Raw genomic sequence first — 17,665 nt, 5'->3', positions numbered from 1 at the left:
AGACCCTCCAAGAGGGATCTGTTCACAATATCCCAGAGTGGGCCTCGCAACTCCTCTCGGCCAGCTTTAATCAGCCAAGAGGGGCACGGATCAAGGCTGCAAGTAGTTGGGCGCACAGTCGAGATCAATCTGTCAACCTCCTCTAGGCTGAGAGGGCCGAAACAATCCAGAATAGGACCAGAAGACGTGCTAGGAGCCTCGAGTTCACGTACTGTCTCAAGTGTGGCCGGGAGGTCATGACAGAGCGACAAGACTTCATCTGCGAAATGCCTCGCAAACGCCTCACAGCCGATGTCCAATTCCTTAATATTTTGTCTGCTCTGTGGCAGGGGGGTTAGTGACCGAATCGTTCTAAATAATTGTGCTGGGCGCGAGGTTGCAGATGCAATCTCAGCTGCATAGAATTTCTTCTTTGTGGCTTTGACCGCCATCTCATACAATTTCATAAACGTTTGGTAGGATGCTCTTGACGCTTCGTCACGAGCTCGCCGCCACTGTTTCTCTAGTCATCTAAGCCCTCGCTTCATCAGCCGCAGACACAGTGTGTACCAGGGCGCCAGCCTAGCTTGAGGACATCTAGGTGCGATCTCCTCGATGGCTGTAGAGAGTCGGTTATTCCAACTCCCCACTAGCTCATCTAACGAGTCACCAGGGGGCAGTGTATCCCGGAGAGCCATCTGAAACCGCTCAGGGTCCATCTGGCTCCGCGGGCGAGCCCAAATTGGCTCACCGCCCAAACAGGGTTCGGGTGACACATTCACTCGGGCCCTCAGGGCGTAGTGGTCCGACCATGGAACTGCCAAGGCAGTAATCCGGTCCACTGTAATCCCCGCCGCGAAGATCAAATCGAGCATGTGACCGGCTTGATGTGTGGGAACTGTTACACATATGTGCATGTGTGTGCACCTCTGCCGACTGACCCCTACTGGGGGCCTGGAGGATATTCAGAGAGGTGGCTGAATAAAGCCTGCCCCTGCCTCCCGGCTGCTGGTATTCCTTGGAGGTCTCCCATCCAAGTCCTTGCCAGAGTTGACCCTGCTTAGCTTCCAAGGTCTGATGAGACTAGGCTTGCCTGGGCTATTTAGATCAGGGCTACCCTGAGAAGCTTGTTGGTCTCTATGGGGCTACTCGTCTCATATCTACTGCAGACTGACGTGGCCACCCTCTGACATTTGCAATCATGTCAACCAAACTCTCCCTTAAACACTCCTACCCCCACCCCACCCCCATTTGCAAACTCTAAAGCACTCACCTCCCCTGGTGAAAAATCCTTGCCGCATCTATCCAACTGAAACTTGGGACTCTCCCCCTGAGTCCCCACCAAGGTGATGGCGATGGAGTCCAGGGTCCCCCCGCACAGGTAGTTGCCTGTGGCCACTCGGATTTTGTAGGTGGCCATGAAGCCGTAGGAAAAGAGGTTGCCGTTGCCCCAAACCAGAAGAGTTTCTGTCCTCTCGTTTCTGCTGGAAGCTTTTAAGCAGGACAGGCCTAGCCGGGAGAGGCCTAGCCAGTTTGCTCAGTGCCCCGCCTTGGAGGGGCGAGGCACCCTGAAACAAAGAGTGTAATCAAGTAGTACACAGAAAGGCTCCTCCCAACTCCCACACCACGCGTCTCCACCGGTGGAGCAAGAAGCAGGCCAAAGAGTTGGGTCACGTGATGAGGAGGGCCTTTCCAGCTGAGATTATATGTCGGAATGTTGTGACCAAGGGTTCTGTTCCTATCTATGACTTCTTGTAAGCTTTTGTTGTGGGAAGGACAAGAAAAACATTCAGGCCGTGACAAATCATGACAGCTCCACCTTGATTTAAGAGCTTATCTGTGGGAGTCTGCAACTGGGGTGCAGAAATCGCCACAGGAAATTGTCAAGTGGGTGAACCAACCACAACGTCTTGATCAATTGGCTAATTCCATGTGGGGGGGAAAAATCCCCAAATATGGGATGAATTTCCTTGCTGTACTAGGTGACCTTACTCGGAACTGAGTCCAAGAGTCTTCCGGAAACAACACCAGCAGGGCCAGCTCTGTCATTAGGCAGGGTTTGGCCCTGTTATTATCTTGGGTGGCCCAGTTTGAGCCGCTAAAGGGTTGCAGACTGTCAGTTGTATCATTCTATTGCAGTGGTGGCGAACCTATGGCACGGGTGCCAGAGGTGGCACTCAGAGCCCTCTCTGTGGGCACGCGTGCCATCGCCCCAGCCAGGCCCGGACCATCATTAAAGTGTCGAATTCTCTGCCAAATCATTCTAAGTAAATGAAACCATTTGGGATTGCGTTCCTTACTTTGTTTGGATCATCTTAAGTTAATGTATGGGTTGTTTGTTCTAAAGTAAAACCTTCTTTTTCAGGTTAAATTGCCGTGTTGGCACTTTGCGATAAATAAGTGGGTTCTGGGTCGCAGTTTGGGCACTCGGTCTCTAAAAGGTTCGCCATCACTGCTCTATCACTGTCACAGGAGGTGGAATTCACTGTCACAGGAGGTGGTGGCAGCTACAAGCATGGACGGCTTCAAGAGGGAATTGGGTAAATATATGGAGCAGAGGTCCATCAGTGGCTCTTAGCCACAAGGTATAGATAGGAACTCTTGGTCTGGGGCAAGGGATGCTCTGTATTCTTGGTGCTTGGGGGGGCAACAGTGGGAGGGCTTCTAGTGTCCTGGCCCCACTGCTGGACCTCCTGATGGCACCTGGGAGTTTTGACCCAGAGCGTTGGACTGGAGGGGCCATTGGCCTGATCCAACATTGGCTTCTCTTATGTTCTTATGACTCTGGCTCTTTCCTACTGCTACAGACAGATTAACACGGCTACCCATCGTGATCTATCTTCGGCGTGTGTGGCATTATGGGAAGAGCCAGCACTGTCCGAAGGCATTTCCGTGGTCATGTGGCTGGCATGACTAAACACCAAGGCGCACGGAACGCTGTTACCTTCCCACTGAAGTGGTACCTATTTATCTACTTGCAATTTCTTGCTTTCGAACTGCTAGGTTGGCAGGAGTGGGAACTAGAGACAGGAGCTCACTCCGTCATGCGGCAACTCGGGTCTCGAACTGCTGAACTACCGACCTTCCACAGCCTGCAGTTCAGCATCTTAACCACTTGAGCAGGTAGCGGAGATATAAACTTTATAAAGGACACAAACACAAAGATTTTTTTTACTTAAAATAAAAACATGCTTAAAACATTAGCACTCTTGCAATATTTTGTTTATTTAACAGTATCTGATAACTGACACCTCTTGCTCTGAATTATTGCATCAAAATGTCTTTGCTGTTGCAATCTTGAGTACGCTATTCAAGTATGTATCTGTAAGATGCAAACCTACGGTGATGCAGCAGCAGCAGAAGACAGCCAGTTTACCATAGAAATCTCATGCTTAGAGTTCTGAGTCTAGGACCCAGGTTAAAACATGAAATGGATGAGTGATTAAGAGAGTCTGGTCATTATCAAAGGTATGGAGAGAAGTCAAACAGCAATATTATGTTAAAATACCAAGGTGTGTATCACCCATCGAAGCCTTTGTGAAGCCATGTTTGTATGAGTATGATAAAAAATTGTGTTATGACGGCCTGTTAGATAGCAAGAACAAACTTAAGTCAACTGAATGGTTGAAAGCCCAAAATATAGAATTGTCATGGCTACAAGTAATACAATTACAAACCAGATATAGGGAAGACCAAAAGCAAGGATTTTATGATAAGCCAACCGAAATAGATAAGATATGGATTATGTTGGGAGAACGAACTATAAAAAATTTGTACAGAAACTTGTTGGAGAATAAAAATGCAGGAAGAGGTGGTGAGGTCAAGTATGACAGCTTGGAATAAAGATTTAGGCTATAATATAGAGCTAGACAGATGGTTGAAAATATGGGATACAAATATAAGAATTACTAGGGCAACCTCCTTTAAAGAAAACATCTACAAAGTGGCTCTTAGATGGTACATTTACCCAGCAAGACTAGCAAAGTTCGCTAAGACAACCTCTAATGTATGTTGGAAATGTAGACAGAATGTAGGCACATACTTTCACATGTGGTGGGCATGTAGCAGAGCAAAGGAGTATTGGAGGATGATAGGTAAAATGTTAAAAGAAATTATGGGAGTTCCAATTCCTCTTAAACCAGAGCTGTTTCTACTCAATATGGTTCCAGAGATATATGGAAAAGTTGAGAAAAATTTGTTGTTACACTGTATAATGGCCGCTAGAATATTATTTGCCAAGTATTGGAAAAGGGAAAAAATCCCTGATAGGATAGAGGTTACACAAAAACTATTTGAAGTCGTGGAAATGGATAAAATATCATGTATACTAAAGGGGAAGGATGAATCTTTTTTTGAAGAAAACTGGAGAAAATTCTATAATTGGAAATTGAGCGTGAAGGGTTAGGAATGTTGGTTTGTATATAGAGTTTGGAAGGAAAGGAGGCTGTATGCTCATCTGTTGTGAATTGTAGGAACATTTGTATGTTGGATTTGCTTTTGGAAACTTCAATAAAAATATCTTTAAAAAAAAGAGAGAGAGTCTGATGAAGCAAGCTATGATGCAGCAGCAGCAGCAGAACTGGAAGCAAAAGATGGCCAGTTCCACTGCGGGCCTGATAGAAACTCTCCGGGGGCCTCATTTGGCCCCCGGGCCGCATGTTTGACACCCATGCTCTAAGCTGTGGAGTCTTGTGAGCAAAAATTCTGCTTTGTGAACTACTGGCATTAAAAATGTGAGTGAGCTATTTGGCTACTGCATAAATTAATTTGCTCTGGAGCCATCCTTCCTGAGCTAAGATAAAAGTGTGTGAGCTGGAGGCTAAAAAAACTGAGCTAGCTCACACTGATTCAGCTTAGAGGGAACACTGGTGACAACAGCCACGTAAAGGAAGGATTTAAGAACATTATGGGTATAAAGTGCTCCTCGAACACTCTGTACAGATGAGGGCACGCAGCCAGAATCCACCGCTTAAGGGCAAAGTTTGGAAAACCAGATTCTTGAAACGAGACGCAGCCAGGCTTCCTTTACAGCAGGAGTCCCCGACCCTTTTGAGCCTACAGGCACGGATGGAATTCTGGCACAACATGGTGGCACGGAAATGGCTGCTGCAGGAGGCGGAGCCAGCCACAAAATGGCTTACCTTCAGTCAGACAGTGAAGAGGCTTGTGCTGTGGCGGCGGCGGCTGCCAGAGCAATGGTGTTAAAAATCTGCTCAGGCAATCAAATCCCCAATTGCCAATCAGGAGCCTTGTTGGTCGAAGGTCCCACCTGGCCCTGCCCGCTTTCCACCAGGAAAGGTTTCTAGGGGCACCTCGTTGGGGACCCTTGCTTTATGCTCTCCTGCAGGGCTATTTTTGGGCAGGAATGAAACGGAGTTCTGGCTGGCTTCAGAGTTGGCCACACCCAGTACAGCCAAAACCTCTGTGTGTGTGGCTACAGAGGGAAGGCCTGAAGAGCAACCCCTCCCCCAGCGACTCCGAGGCAGGCAGGCCGGGGAGGGCTGGAAGGGCTTGCCTAGTCTCCCCGCGGCCTTGGGGGGGGGCTTGCCCGGGCTCCCTGCAGCCTGGGCTCCCTGCAGCCACGGGGCACCCGGGCAAGCCAAGGGGCAGGGGTGTGGCCTAATATACGAATGGATTTCTGCTTTTGGGTGTGGCCTATTATGCTAGTGAGTTCCTGCTGGGCTTTTTCTACACAAAAAAAGCCCTGCTCTCCTGTACTGCTTTTACTACGGATTACCGAAAAGTTTGTGTAGCCGGTTCATCTTCGACTGCTTTGACTGCTTTTTTTGTATTTTGGACTATAAATATATCTACTAGCAAGAATTGTGTGTTGATATTTTGTCTGGAAGCAGAAGGAGTCAGACGGCCGAATTGGGAGTGTACGGCCTGGCAGAGAAACGGATTTTTTTTTTTTCTCCAGTGTTAAGTGAATGACTGTTATGGTTTTGCACTGGAAGTCCTCGCATGCTTACTGGTACAGATGAGACAGCAAGAACGAACCAGGTGCCCTCGGGTTAAGCTCAGAGGCAAAGCATGCGAGCGGAGGATAATTTTGCTTCATGGGCTCTTTCTGTAGCAGGAACTCCTTTGCATATTAGGCGACACACCCCTAATGTAGCCAATCCTCCAAGAGCTTACAGAGCTCTTCTTACAGGGGCTACTGTAAGCTCTTGGAGGATTGGCTACATTAGGGGTGTGGCGCCTAATATGCAAAGGAGTTCCTGCTACAAAAAGAGTCCTGCAGTCACACGGAGCATTAGGCACGCTTAGAGAGGCGGAAGATAGGCGGATTTTCCGGGCGCGATCTCACCACCACATCTGGGAAGCGTAGAGCTCCCGTGGCTCACCCGAGGATTCACTCCGAAGATGCGCTGTAAAAAACTAGTACCTCCGAGGTACTAGTTTCCAGAAACCGCGGGGCATGGGCGGGCGTCTGATCGCGTTTCCGGTGGTAGTTCCAGCACCCGCCCATGTCCCCTTGCAAAAAGGTTCCCCCCCCAAGTCTCCACAGATGCGCACAAGCACCCAACGAAGCATGCGCACACTTTAGTTTTTTTTTTAAAAAAAACACAACCCCGTTTGCCCCACGGCCCCGCTTCTTTGCAGCGCCGCAGGATTGTCCTGTGATTGGCACCTCCCCCCTAACTACGGGACCTCCACGGGACGTCTGCTCACGCAACCGCGTGTTATTTTGCCCTGGGGCAAACAGCCACGCTTCCCCCCCTGCGTTTTCCGGCCCGTGTGACCAGAGCCCTGGTTCATTACATGCCCATTCCTAATGCTCACACTACACTGTGCCTTGGGTAGTTTGCTGTTCGCATTGCTGCTCATATTGTCACAAAATTTCGTATTTGTAGTCCAATCACATCCTGGCCTGGATAGCCTAGGCTAGCCTGATCTTGTTAGATCTCAGAAGCTAAGCAGGATTGGTCCTGGTTAGTATTCAGATGGGAGACCCCCCCACACAAGGAAGTCCGGGGTTGTTTCGCAGAGGCAGGCAATGGCCAGTTTGGTGTAGTGGTTAAGTGTGCGGACTCTAATCTGGGAGAACCGGGATGGATTCCCCACTCCTCCACTTGCACCTGGCTGGATGGCCTCGGGCAAGCCGTAGTTCTGATAAGAGCTGTCCTTGAAAAAGAGCCGTTTCTCTCAGAGCTCTCTCAGCTCCGCCTACCTCACAGGGTGTCGGTTGTGGGGAGGGGAAGGGAAAGGAGTTTGTGAGCCGCTCTGAGACACCTTTTGGTAGTGAAGGATTGGGTATAAATCCAATCTCTTCCTCTTCCTCTTCCTCTTCCTCTTCCTCTTCCTCTTCCTCTTCTTCTTCTTCTTCTTCTTCTTCTTCTTCTTCTTCTTCTTCCCACCTCTGTATGTCTCTTGCCTTAAAAACCCTGGGGGGGGGGTGTCACCAGAAGTCAGCTGTGAATTGACGGCAGACACCACCCCCAAATCCAATTGCATTGCTTATTGGATGTCTCACGTTGTATAACTGCAGTTTATTTTCTCTTCCTTTACCCTGTAATCCATCTTGACTCTCGGCGAGAAAGGCGGAGTATAAATTAACCAACTGGATAAACCTGTTCTTTGTAAGGATCGTGGCATCACTGACTCAGACCTGAGTATCTCCAGTACAAATGCTATTGAAACGTATAATGTTTGTGGGAAATGCATGGCTGCAGTTTTCAGCCCGTCAGCTGTGTGTGCTGCCACAGCATTTCCGTGGCATAATCCATGGTATGATATTAAACCAGCAACATGCTGGTGCCACAACGGCCTCATCTGGGAATTCGCCGATAATCCTTCTGATAACTCCCCGAGTTGCACAGTGTGTTTTGTTTGCAACACCGCGTTTAAGCAAGAGCACATCTAATCTCCTCTTGAGTTGGCCCTGCCAGTCAAGGAGCTTCGTGGCCTGACTGAGGGATTGGCTAATGGGCTTCCGTGCCAGCCCTGTAGGGCAACCAGTCTTCAGGCACATCCCAGTGAAATGTTGGGTAATGTACATTGTGCATATGCACAGAGTTGTGCAGCACAGAGAATGGGCATTTATTTATTGCATTTGTTTAAAGCATATATATGCCACCTCTTTGACGCCCTGCTTGATGCCTCTCGCAAATGAAGAACTAAAATAATTAAGCCGAACATTCATTCAAATGAGCAGCTATTAAAAGAAATCAGCCGGTAACACCTTGAAACATAAACCCTCATAAAAGCCCCGACACGTTTGGCAGCCTGAGTCGTCTTCATAAGTGTCCTCAGGCTAAAAGCAGATTGTAAAAACAACTCTTTGAAAATATCGAACCTTTAGTTAAATACCCAGGTAAGAAGAAAGGTATTGGTCTGGGAGGGAGGGAAGGCAGCAGGGTGTAGCCTGGCCTCGTCAGATCTTGGAAGCTTAGAAGGGAGACCACCAAGGAAGACTGCAGAGGAAGGCGATGGCAAATCACCTCTGCAGAATCACTCGCCTTGAAAACCCCTTGCTGGGGTCACCATAAATTGGCTACACAGGAGTGCATGCACACATTGGCTTGGTGCCGAAGAAGAAGAAGAAGAAGAAGAAGAAGAAGAAGAAGAAGAAGAAGAAGAAGAAGAAGAGGAGGAGGAGGAGGAGGAGGAGGAGGAGATGATTGGATTTATACTCCACCCTTCACTTGGAGTCTCAGAGCGGCTTACAAATTCCTTTCCCTGTGAGGTAGGTGGGGCTGAGAGAGCTCTTTCCAGAACTGTCCTTGAGAGAACAGCTCTTATCAGAACTATGGCTTGCCCAAGGTCATCCAGCCAGGTGCAAATGGAGGAGTGGGGAATCAAACCCGGTTCTCCCAGATTAGAGTCTGCGCACTTAGCCACTGCACCAAACTGGATCTTAAGGAGGATCTTAACAATGGGCTTGATAGTACAGGAAGAGGTAGCCTTTCAGGTACCCTGGCCCTAACCAGGGCGCCCGTTTCCCCACTTATGTCAGGACCTCTCCCGCCAGTTCCAGCCTTTGCCAGCCCGTGCTCAGCTGATCGATAGGCAGAGGCTGGGGCCAAGGGGTGTGTGTGACCCCCCTGGGGGGAGGGAAATCAAACAGGAAAATAAGGCTTTACAGGAAGTTCTGACCCCAGAGCTCCTGACAATTCCCAGACCTGCCCAGAAGTGACAAGGGTCAGTCTAGCAGTCACCAGGAACTCTGTGGTAATTTTGCCACGGATTTTGCATCCTATTTTCTTCCTGAGGATCTGCTGTGTTTCGGGAACAAACATTCAGCAGGCTCTGCACATGGGTAGGTACATGCCACTTGGAGTTGCCAGTCTCCAGGCAAGTCTAGTAACAAATATATATACCCTGCAAAAACCTTTTAGCAAACTAATGTGTTCTATTTATGGTCATCATTTAGTAAAGTGCATAGTGTATCATTATTTCATCCTAGTCAGGTATAAATATTCATTACATTCAATAAGCAATAACATTCAATATATACAGACTGCTAACTACCAGACAATTTTGCATCAGTGTTTTAAAAGTCAAGCCCCAATGGGAGTTTCTAGGATTATAAGCCTGCTTCTCCTTGCATGAAGGATTCCAAAAAGGGGGACAGCCTTCTTCTATGGATGCTTTTTGCCAGTCCTACAAAAGACACATTATGCAGCTAACAGTCATGGACGGAGTACTCCTGTCATCCTCAAAGCTGCATTTAAAAGGTTTTTGCAGTGTATATTTATTTGTTACCAGACAGCAGAAGACAGGAGGACAGCAGAAGACAGGGGGGCCTGGCGGGAGATGGTCCATGGGGTCGCGAAGAGTCGGACTCGACTGTGTGACTGAACAACAACAACAACAACAATCCTAACACTGCAGCTCGGGTTGCTTCAGTCTCCAGGCAAGGCCTGGGCATCTCCTGGTATTTCAGTTGAAATGCAGAGCCCAGATAGTCTTTAAGATCCTGTTAAAAGCCGTAGCAAATGAAAGAGCCTCAGAGGCTAAGTATTCATTTTGTTTTGCTGGATTGGGTGGGCAGACACATTAGGGTTCCCAGGTCCTCCCTAGCCATTGACAGGGGAGGGGTTGGTGGTAGGGCATCCAACTCCGCGTTGGGAAATCCCTGGAGATTTGGGAAGGAAGCCTGGGAAGGATGGGGGTCTCAGTCAGGGCCGGCTCGCTTACTAGGCGAACTAGGTGCTCGCCTAGAGCGCGCCTGCCCTTAGGGGCACCAAACTGGCACCTGGCCCCCCCAACAAAAGCCCCCCCAACAAAAGCCCTACAACTTTCTTGACCGGGTGGGTGAGGGTGACTGCTGCATGCCGCCGGGTCTTTCAGTGGGCTCAGAAGCGCAGCCGTCCTCCTCTTGGAAAAGCAGGAGCCACTGGGCTCCCCACCCCCAGGAATCAGTGGTTAGGAGTGCAGACTCTAATCTGGGTGACCCGGGTTGGATTCCCCCACTCCTCCTCCACATGCAGCTGCTGGCGTGGCCTTGGCTCAGTCACAAGCTTTCTCAGAGCTGTTCTTTCAAGGGCAGTCCTCGAAAGAGCTCTCTCAGCCCCACCGACCTCACAACCGTTCAGCTTTTGTGTTGTTCATTCTTCCTAAAATGCATTTATGTTTGAAAATTGGGGGGTGCACGGGGGGGGGGGCGTGCCAGAAGGTATCCTCGCCTAGTGTGCAAAAAAACCTGGGGCCGGCCCTGGTCTCAGGGGGGAGTACAGTGCTACGGAGTCCACCCTCCAAAGCAGCCCTTTTCTCCAGGGGAACTGATCTATGTAGTCTGGAGATGAGCTCTCATTCCAGGGGATCTCCAGGTCCCACCTGGAGGCTGGCGTCCTTAAGACATGGTCTTCTTGATGTTCTGCACTTCCCAAATTCATACAGGCTCCGTTCAGATCAGGCCACAGTGTGCAGGGAATAGGGTTGCCAGTCTTAGGGTTGGGTTGGGAAGATTTTTTGGGGGGTGGAGCCTGGCCCTGCCTCCAAATCTCCAGGAATTTCATGACTCAGAGTTGGCAACCCTATAAACCTACAGACTTCTCTTTGTCCATTCCAGTCAGCTCTTTTGCAGTTCCCTTCCAATGTTTTCTGCTCACGATCTTATCTGATTCTAACTAGGCTATGCCTGGGTTTATATACCCTCCAGCCATGGACCCTTCAGCCAATCAGGATCCATCACTGCTCAGGCCCCCAGGCCACTGGTCCCTAGTTATGGACCAATAAGAGCGAGTAGAATATATACACCAACTGACCAATATTAAGAATTGTAGTCAGGGGTCATTTCGTAGAAAAAGAGGTGCAGGAGCTCATTAGCATAACTCATTAGCATAACTTATTTGTATATGCCACACCCCCTGACATCAACGGAAGTGTGTCAGAAGGCAACACCCACCGCTCAGGCTCCATTGGACTGTTTTGGATTGCTAGCGATGGGGGGGGGGACGTGCAGATCTGTTCTTGCAGAGGAGGGAGAGCTTGTACCTGAATAAAACTTGGCCTTAAAGATGCCACTGGACTGTTTTGGATTGCTAGCTCACTTTGTGAGCCACCCTGAGCCAGTCTAGGCCAGAATGGGTGGGATAAATTTATATTTATTTATTTATTTATTGTTTATATTTATACCCCGCCCTCCCCAAAGGGCTCAGGGCTGCTTACAGAGGCAAAGGCAGACCTCGCCATAATAAAACATAATATATATAATAGATTAAAACATAATATATCTTAAAATCCTAATTTAAAACAAGGTGCTCAGACTTCCATAGTCCAAAGATGACGGATCGCCGGTCCGGAGTTCCACGTAGGCGGCTTAGGGCTTCTTCCATTCTGATGTTTCCTCAGGGCCTCAACCGACTCATGGCGGTGGTGGTATAGTAGGGGCGGCGGCTCCTACTCAAAAGCCTGGCGGAAGAGCTCCGTCTTACAGGCCCTGCGAAACTGCACAAGATCCTGCAGGGCCCGGATCTCCCCTGGGAGCTCGTTCCACCAGGTAGGAGCCGCCACCGAGAAAGCCCTGGTCCTGGTAGCGGCTAGCTTGATGTCCTTGGGGCCCGGGATGGCTAACAAGTTTTGGGCCCCTGACCGTAGTGCTCTTGGGGGAACATACGGGGAAAGGCGGTCCCTCAGGTAGGTAAAAATCAATAAAATCAAGAAATCAATCAATAAAATAAACCCTAATCCTAATGTTAACTCTAACGTAACCCTAAGCCAAGCCCTAACCCTAGCCATAACCCTTACCCTAACCTAAACCTTAATGGGGAAATACCTCACCTAGGTTGACAGCAGCGATGATATACTACCTGCCTGAATTTTTTGTGGAAGCGAAAAAGGCAATTAAGAAATATGCAGTGAGTGCAAAATTTATTAAGGATCAACAATTGGGAGGGAAAGGCCATACCGGACAGTTATATTGGAAAATTCTGACCCAGAATAGATTAGAACCCTATTACCAGGGGAGAAGTCTAAAAATGTCTTTGTCTCCATATCTTAGAAATCCAATTTTTCCAGTCCCTACATTTTGTGATCATTCTATCCCTTTCTTTCTAAGAGCCCTTCAGTGGAGGGCTTATCATCAAGTTCTCTGTGTGGGGAAAATGCGGTTTGGTTTAAGTCTGGATCTACAGGTTTGTCCTAGGGTGGTATGTGTACACTTATTAGCTTCGGTTAAAGGTCAACACCTCGATGTGTACTGGGAGCTGGTAGCCCCTGAGTCCATCACCCATGCCGTCTCAACATGTATTATGGAGAGGAAAGAGGGGGCTATATTTAAAAAATGGGAAGTAGTAGTGTTGGGCCTACACCCCGAAGAGGGCTTTGGACAACCTGGCCAAAGGTGGTTGAGGAGAAGAGGTGGGGCTATTTTTAGATTTAAACCAACGCCATTACTTCAAGTGCTGTGGTCGATAGTGAGGTTAGTTAATTTGATCATGATACACATTATTTTAAAGAATAGGTAAAGGTAAAGGTTCCCTTGCTCGAAAGCCAGTCAAATCCAACTCTAGGGTTGTGGTGCTCATCTCCGTTTCAAAGCCGAAGAGTCAGCGCTGTCCGAAGATGTTTCCGTGGTCATGTGGCCGGCATGACTAAACACCAAGGCGCACGGAATGCTGTTCCCTTCCCACCGAAGTGGTACCTATTTATCTACTTGCAATTTCTTGCTTTCGAACTGCTAGGTTGGCAGGAGCTTGAACTAGAGACGGGAGCTCACTCCATCATGCGGCACTCGGGTCTCGAACTGCTGAACTACCGACTTTCCACAGCCTACAGTTCAGCATCTTAACCACTTCAGTCACCGTAGCTCCATTTTAAAGAACAGACATGTAGAATCCTTCTCCAAAAAGTCGTTCCTGGTTAAAGAAACAGTTAGATGTTTTCTGAACTCCTTGAATCAAGTGAGGATATAGGAAAAGCAGAACACAAAAAAAGAAATATGGTGGAAACGTTGGAGGTGGTTTATGGAAGTTAACCCGCCAGTTCCATGATTTATTAGATAAAACAATAAATTGTTGGAAACTGTTATTCTTGTATTTAATTTGTTATGACGCAAAAGGTATTGAATATTGTTAGCATTGTAAAGATTGTTAAGACTGTAGGCAGTCTATTTCCTGCAATGAATCCAGGGATTCTCTGGGCTAGGGTCGCCAGCAATGCTCCCTCTAAGCTGTGGAGTCTTGTGAGCAAATACTCTACTTTGTGAGCTATTGGCATTAATTTTGTGAGCGAGCGATTTGGCTACTAGCTTGCTGTGGAGCCGTCCTTCTTGAGCTAAGACAAAAACGTGTGAGCTGGAGGCTAAAAAACTGTGAACTAGCTCACACTAACTCAGCTTAGAGGGAACACGGGTTGCAACCAGTGGGGGTTGGATGGATGGGGGGGCTTACCAGGAGCAGGAGGGAGGCCCAGCCGATGTCTCGGCGATGTGCCCACGTCACTTCCAGCATGACTGGAAAGTGTTGTAGGCACGTCATGGACATTAGGGGGATGCTCTGATATTTGGGCAAAAATTCTATGGTAAATTTAGCTTCTGCAATAGAGTTTTCCCCCAGAACCAGAGTGTTGCCCCAACGTCCCCAATGTTCCTTCCAGATCACTTCGGAAGTGATGTATGTAGGCACATCGCTGATTAGCGGCAGGGCAGTGGGGCCTGGCGGCGTGCTGTTCTGTAAATGAAGTCGCATAGAGCGTGGGCGCTTTATTTGCATAATGAGCAGGCATTCAGCTTGCCAGCACTGGATTGTACGTCCAATCCAAACATGACGCCCCCATGTGGACGTGTGGAGGCAGGGGAAGCGTGGCAAGTGGATAGGGAAGTTATGGACTAAATACTAGAAGCAGAATCCCTGGAATGGAAATTGCCTTGAAATAAATCCAAATCATAATGTTTGCAGACTGTAAATGAAGCGGCATAGAGCGTGGGTGCTTTAGTTGCATAATACATCTTGTTATGCTTCATTTGCATAATAAGAAGGCATTCTGCTTGCCCTAGGGTTGCCAACTCCGGGTCACAAAACACCTGGAGATATTAGAGGCGCAGGCTGAGGAGGGCGGGGTTCAGGGAGGAGAGGGGAACTCAGTGGGGCATAATGCCATAGAGTCCACCCTTCAAAGCAGCCACTTTCTCCCAGAGGACTGATCTCCATAATCTGGATATCACTTGTGATTCTGGGAGATCCCCAGGGGCTCCCACCGGGAGGTTGGCAACCTGAGAGCATTCCAGACCCAAAAAAATCCCCAGTACACGGCAGGATCTGTGCCAGCGGGGAGAAGCCCACTTATATGGAGACGCTGTTCTGAACTTCAGTCGGGTTCAAGTAGAGGTAGCCAATGGGAAGTCCCTTGTTCCTCTCGTTGATTTCCTTGGAGATCTCAGCCAGGCACTCCTGGAATTCAGCAATCAGCTTTTGGGGCTGCTCTTCTGTGAAGTGCTGATCGGGGTAGTAGCCCAGGGGCCTCTGGAAGACAGCAAGGAGAAGCGTGGTTTGAATAGGCGTATGAAGAGACAAAAATGCAAGGGTAGGCCATCAACAAACATACAGATTTCACAAGTTGCCAGTAGACACGAGTCTACTGAAACATGGTAGCATTATGTCGATAAATAAAGTAGAACTGGTGGTCACAATTCAAAGATAATGGTCACAATAATGGTAGTAAGCAACAAGAGACTCCTCTGAATCCTCTCATGAAATAGTGCCCAAAGGACCTCAAAGTCCACAAAGATGGCAGAGGATGTCCCAAAGGACAAAGGAACTTCTGCAGTCAAAAAGACGTCCTTCCCAGGTATGCCAGACGTTTCAAAATATTCTTCCTCAGTTATACGGCTTAAAAATGGAACCAGATTTCCACAACAGTCTCGGCACAGCTCATCTCTCAGATGGGATCCATGGTTCTCAAAGCTCACAAACCTCCTGCTGTTAATCAGAATAGGAGAACAGCTGAGACCTCCAGCGGAGGTGAAACAAAGCACGAAACGTCAGCGTTCAACAACACGAACACATGAAGCTGCCTTATACTTGATGCTGCCTTATACTTGATGGACCCTTGGTCAGTATTGTCTACTCAGACTGGCAGCAGCTCTCCAGGGTCTCAGGCAGAGAAAAGTCTTTCACATCACCTACCCTCTGGTACTTTTAGCTGGAGATTCCAAGGATTCAGGGCTCTTTTTGTAGAAAAAGCCCAACAGGAACTCATTAGCATAATAGACCACACCCAACAGCAGAAACTCGTTAGCATATTAGGCCACACCCCCGATGACACAGCTCGTTAGCATATTAGGCCGCAACCCCCATGTCACCGGAAGTGTAATCATCCAGCCACACCCACCTTTTGCTTCTTATTCTGTTTACCCTGTTTGTTGTCAATACCCAGGGCCTTTTTTTGCAGCAGGAACTCCTTTGCATGTTAGGCCACACACCCCTAAGGTAGCCAATCCGAATGAGTTCCTGCCACTGGGTGTGGCCTATTATGCTAACGAGTTCCTGCTGGGCGTGGCCAACTCAGGAGCCAGCCGGAACTCCGTTCCTGTGCGTTCCTGCCCAAAAATAGCCCTGCAGGGATTGAACCTGGGACCTTCTTCATGCCAAGCGGTTGTTCTACCACTGAGCCACAGCCCCTCCCTAAACAGACCCTCGGTCCATCAAGGTCAGTATTGTCTACTCGGGCTGGCTAAGACTCCACAGGGTCTCAGGCAGAGGTCTTTCACAGCACCAGTGACCAGGTCATTTTAACTGGAGATGCTGCTGGGTACTGAACCTGGAACCAAGCAGTTGCTCTACCACTGAGCCACCATCCCTTCTCATGTCTGGAAGTGTCAGTCAGTCAGTCAGTTTATTATTACAGTCTTCGACCAGTACATAACAATTTAAAAGACAAATAGGCTGATTTCGCACTAGAGCTGCCTCGATGTTGCGCCGCCGTTTGCCCCAATACTATTGGTCAATTTCACACCCGAAGCTGCGGGGCTGCATTTTGACTCGCAGCTTTGCCCGATTTCCCCCGCAGTTTCACGATCCTGTTTTTTGAGGATCACAAAACTGTGGAGGAAATCGGGCGAAGCCGCAGGTCAAATGCAGCCCCGCGGCTTCGGGTGTGAAATTGACCAATAGTATTGGGGCAAACGGCGGCGCAACATCGAGGCAGCTCTAGTGCGAAATCAGCCTATTTGTCTTTTAAATTGTTATGTACTGGTCGAAGACTGTAATAATAAACTGACTGACTGACTGACACTTCCAGACATGAGAAGGGATGGTGGCTCAGTGGTAGAGCAACTGCTTGGTTCCAGGTTCAGTACCCAGCAGCATCTCCAGTTAAAATGACCTGGTCACTGGTGCTGTGAAAGACCTCTGCCTGAGACCCTGTGGAGTCTTAGCCAGCCCGAGTAGACAATACTGACCTTGATGGACCGAGGGTCTGTTTAGGGAGGGGCTGTGGCTCAGTGGTAGAACAACCGCTTGGCATGAAGAAGGTCCCAGGTTCAATCCCTGCAGGGCTATTTTTGGGCAGGAACGCACAGGAACGGAGTTCCGGCTGGCTCCTGAGTTGGCCACGCCCAGCAGGAACTCGTTAGCATAATAGGCCACACCCAGTGGCAGGAACTCATTCGGATTGGCTACCTTAGGGGTGTGTGGCCTAACATGCAAAGGAGTTCCTGCTGCAAAAAAAGGCCCTGGGTATTGACAACAAACAGGGTAAACAGAATAAGAAGCAAAAGGTGGGTGTGGCTGGATGATTACACTTCCGGTGACATGGGGGTTGCGGCCTAATATGCTAACGAGCTGTGTCATCGGGGGTGTGGCCTAATATGCTAACGAGTTTCTGCTGTTGGGTGTGGTCTATTATGCTAATGAGTTCCTGCTGGGCTTTTTCTACAAAAAGAGCCCTGAATCCTTGGAATCTCCAGCTAAAAGTACCAGAGGGTAGGTGATGTGAAAGACTTTTCTCTGCCTGAGACCCTGGAGAGCTGCTGCCAGTCTGAGTAGACAATACTGACCAAGGGTCCATCAAGTATAAGGCAGCATCAAGTATAAGGCAGCTTCATGTGTTCGTGTTGTTGAACGCTGACGTTTCGTGCTTTGTTTCACCTCCGCTGGAGGTCTCAGCTGTTCTCCTATTCTGATTAACAGCAGGAGGTTTGTGAGCTTTGAGAACCATGGATCCCATCTGAGAGATGAGCTGTGCCGAGACTGTTGTGGAAATCTGCTTCCATTTTTCAGCCGTGTAACTGAGGAAGAAT

The 17,665-nt window shown here is 48.7% G+C and overlaps 2 protein-coding genes across 2 annotated transcripts in view; both read right to left on the bottom strand.

Moving 5' to 3' along the window:
* The window catches only part of LOC107115224 (hydroperoxide isomerase ALOXE3-like), a 33,504-nt gene extending 32,081 nt beyond the window's left edge, over positions 1–1,423 (bottom strand). Inside the window, exon 1 of the mRNA XM_015416876.1 lies at positions 1,253–1,423. Coding sequence (XP_015272362.1) covers positions 1,253–1,399 — 147 coding nt within the window. The 5' untranslated portion in view covers positions 1,400–1,423. The remainder of the gene's footprint in view (positions 1–1,252) is intronic.
* A 13,285-nt stretch (positions 1,424–14,708) lies between these two features.
* LOC107115217 (hydroperoxide isomerase ALOXE3-like) overlaps positions 14,709–17,665 on the bottom strand; it is a gene marked incomplete at its 5' end in the record, with an annotated part of 10,609 nt that continues 7,652 nt past the window's right edge. Inside the window, one exon of the mRNA XM_015416862.1 lies at positions 14,709–14,888. Within this exon, the coding sequence (XP_015272348.1) occupies positions 14,709–14,888 (180 nt within the window). The remainder of the gene's footprint in view (positions 14,889–17,665) is intronic.

The sequence above is a fragment of the Gekko japonicus genome, unplaced genomic scaffold, assembly GCF_001447785.1.
Source record: "Gekko japonicus isolate JY-2015 unplaced genomic scaffold, Gekko_japonicus_V1.1 scaffold3040, whole genome shotgun sequence".
NCBI classification, from domain to species: Eukaryota; Metazoa; Chordata; class Lepidosauria; order Squamata; family Gekkonidae; genus Gekko; species Gekko japonicus.
This window is presented reverse-complemented; position numbering and strand designations above follow the sequence as displayed.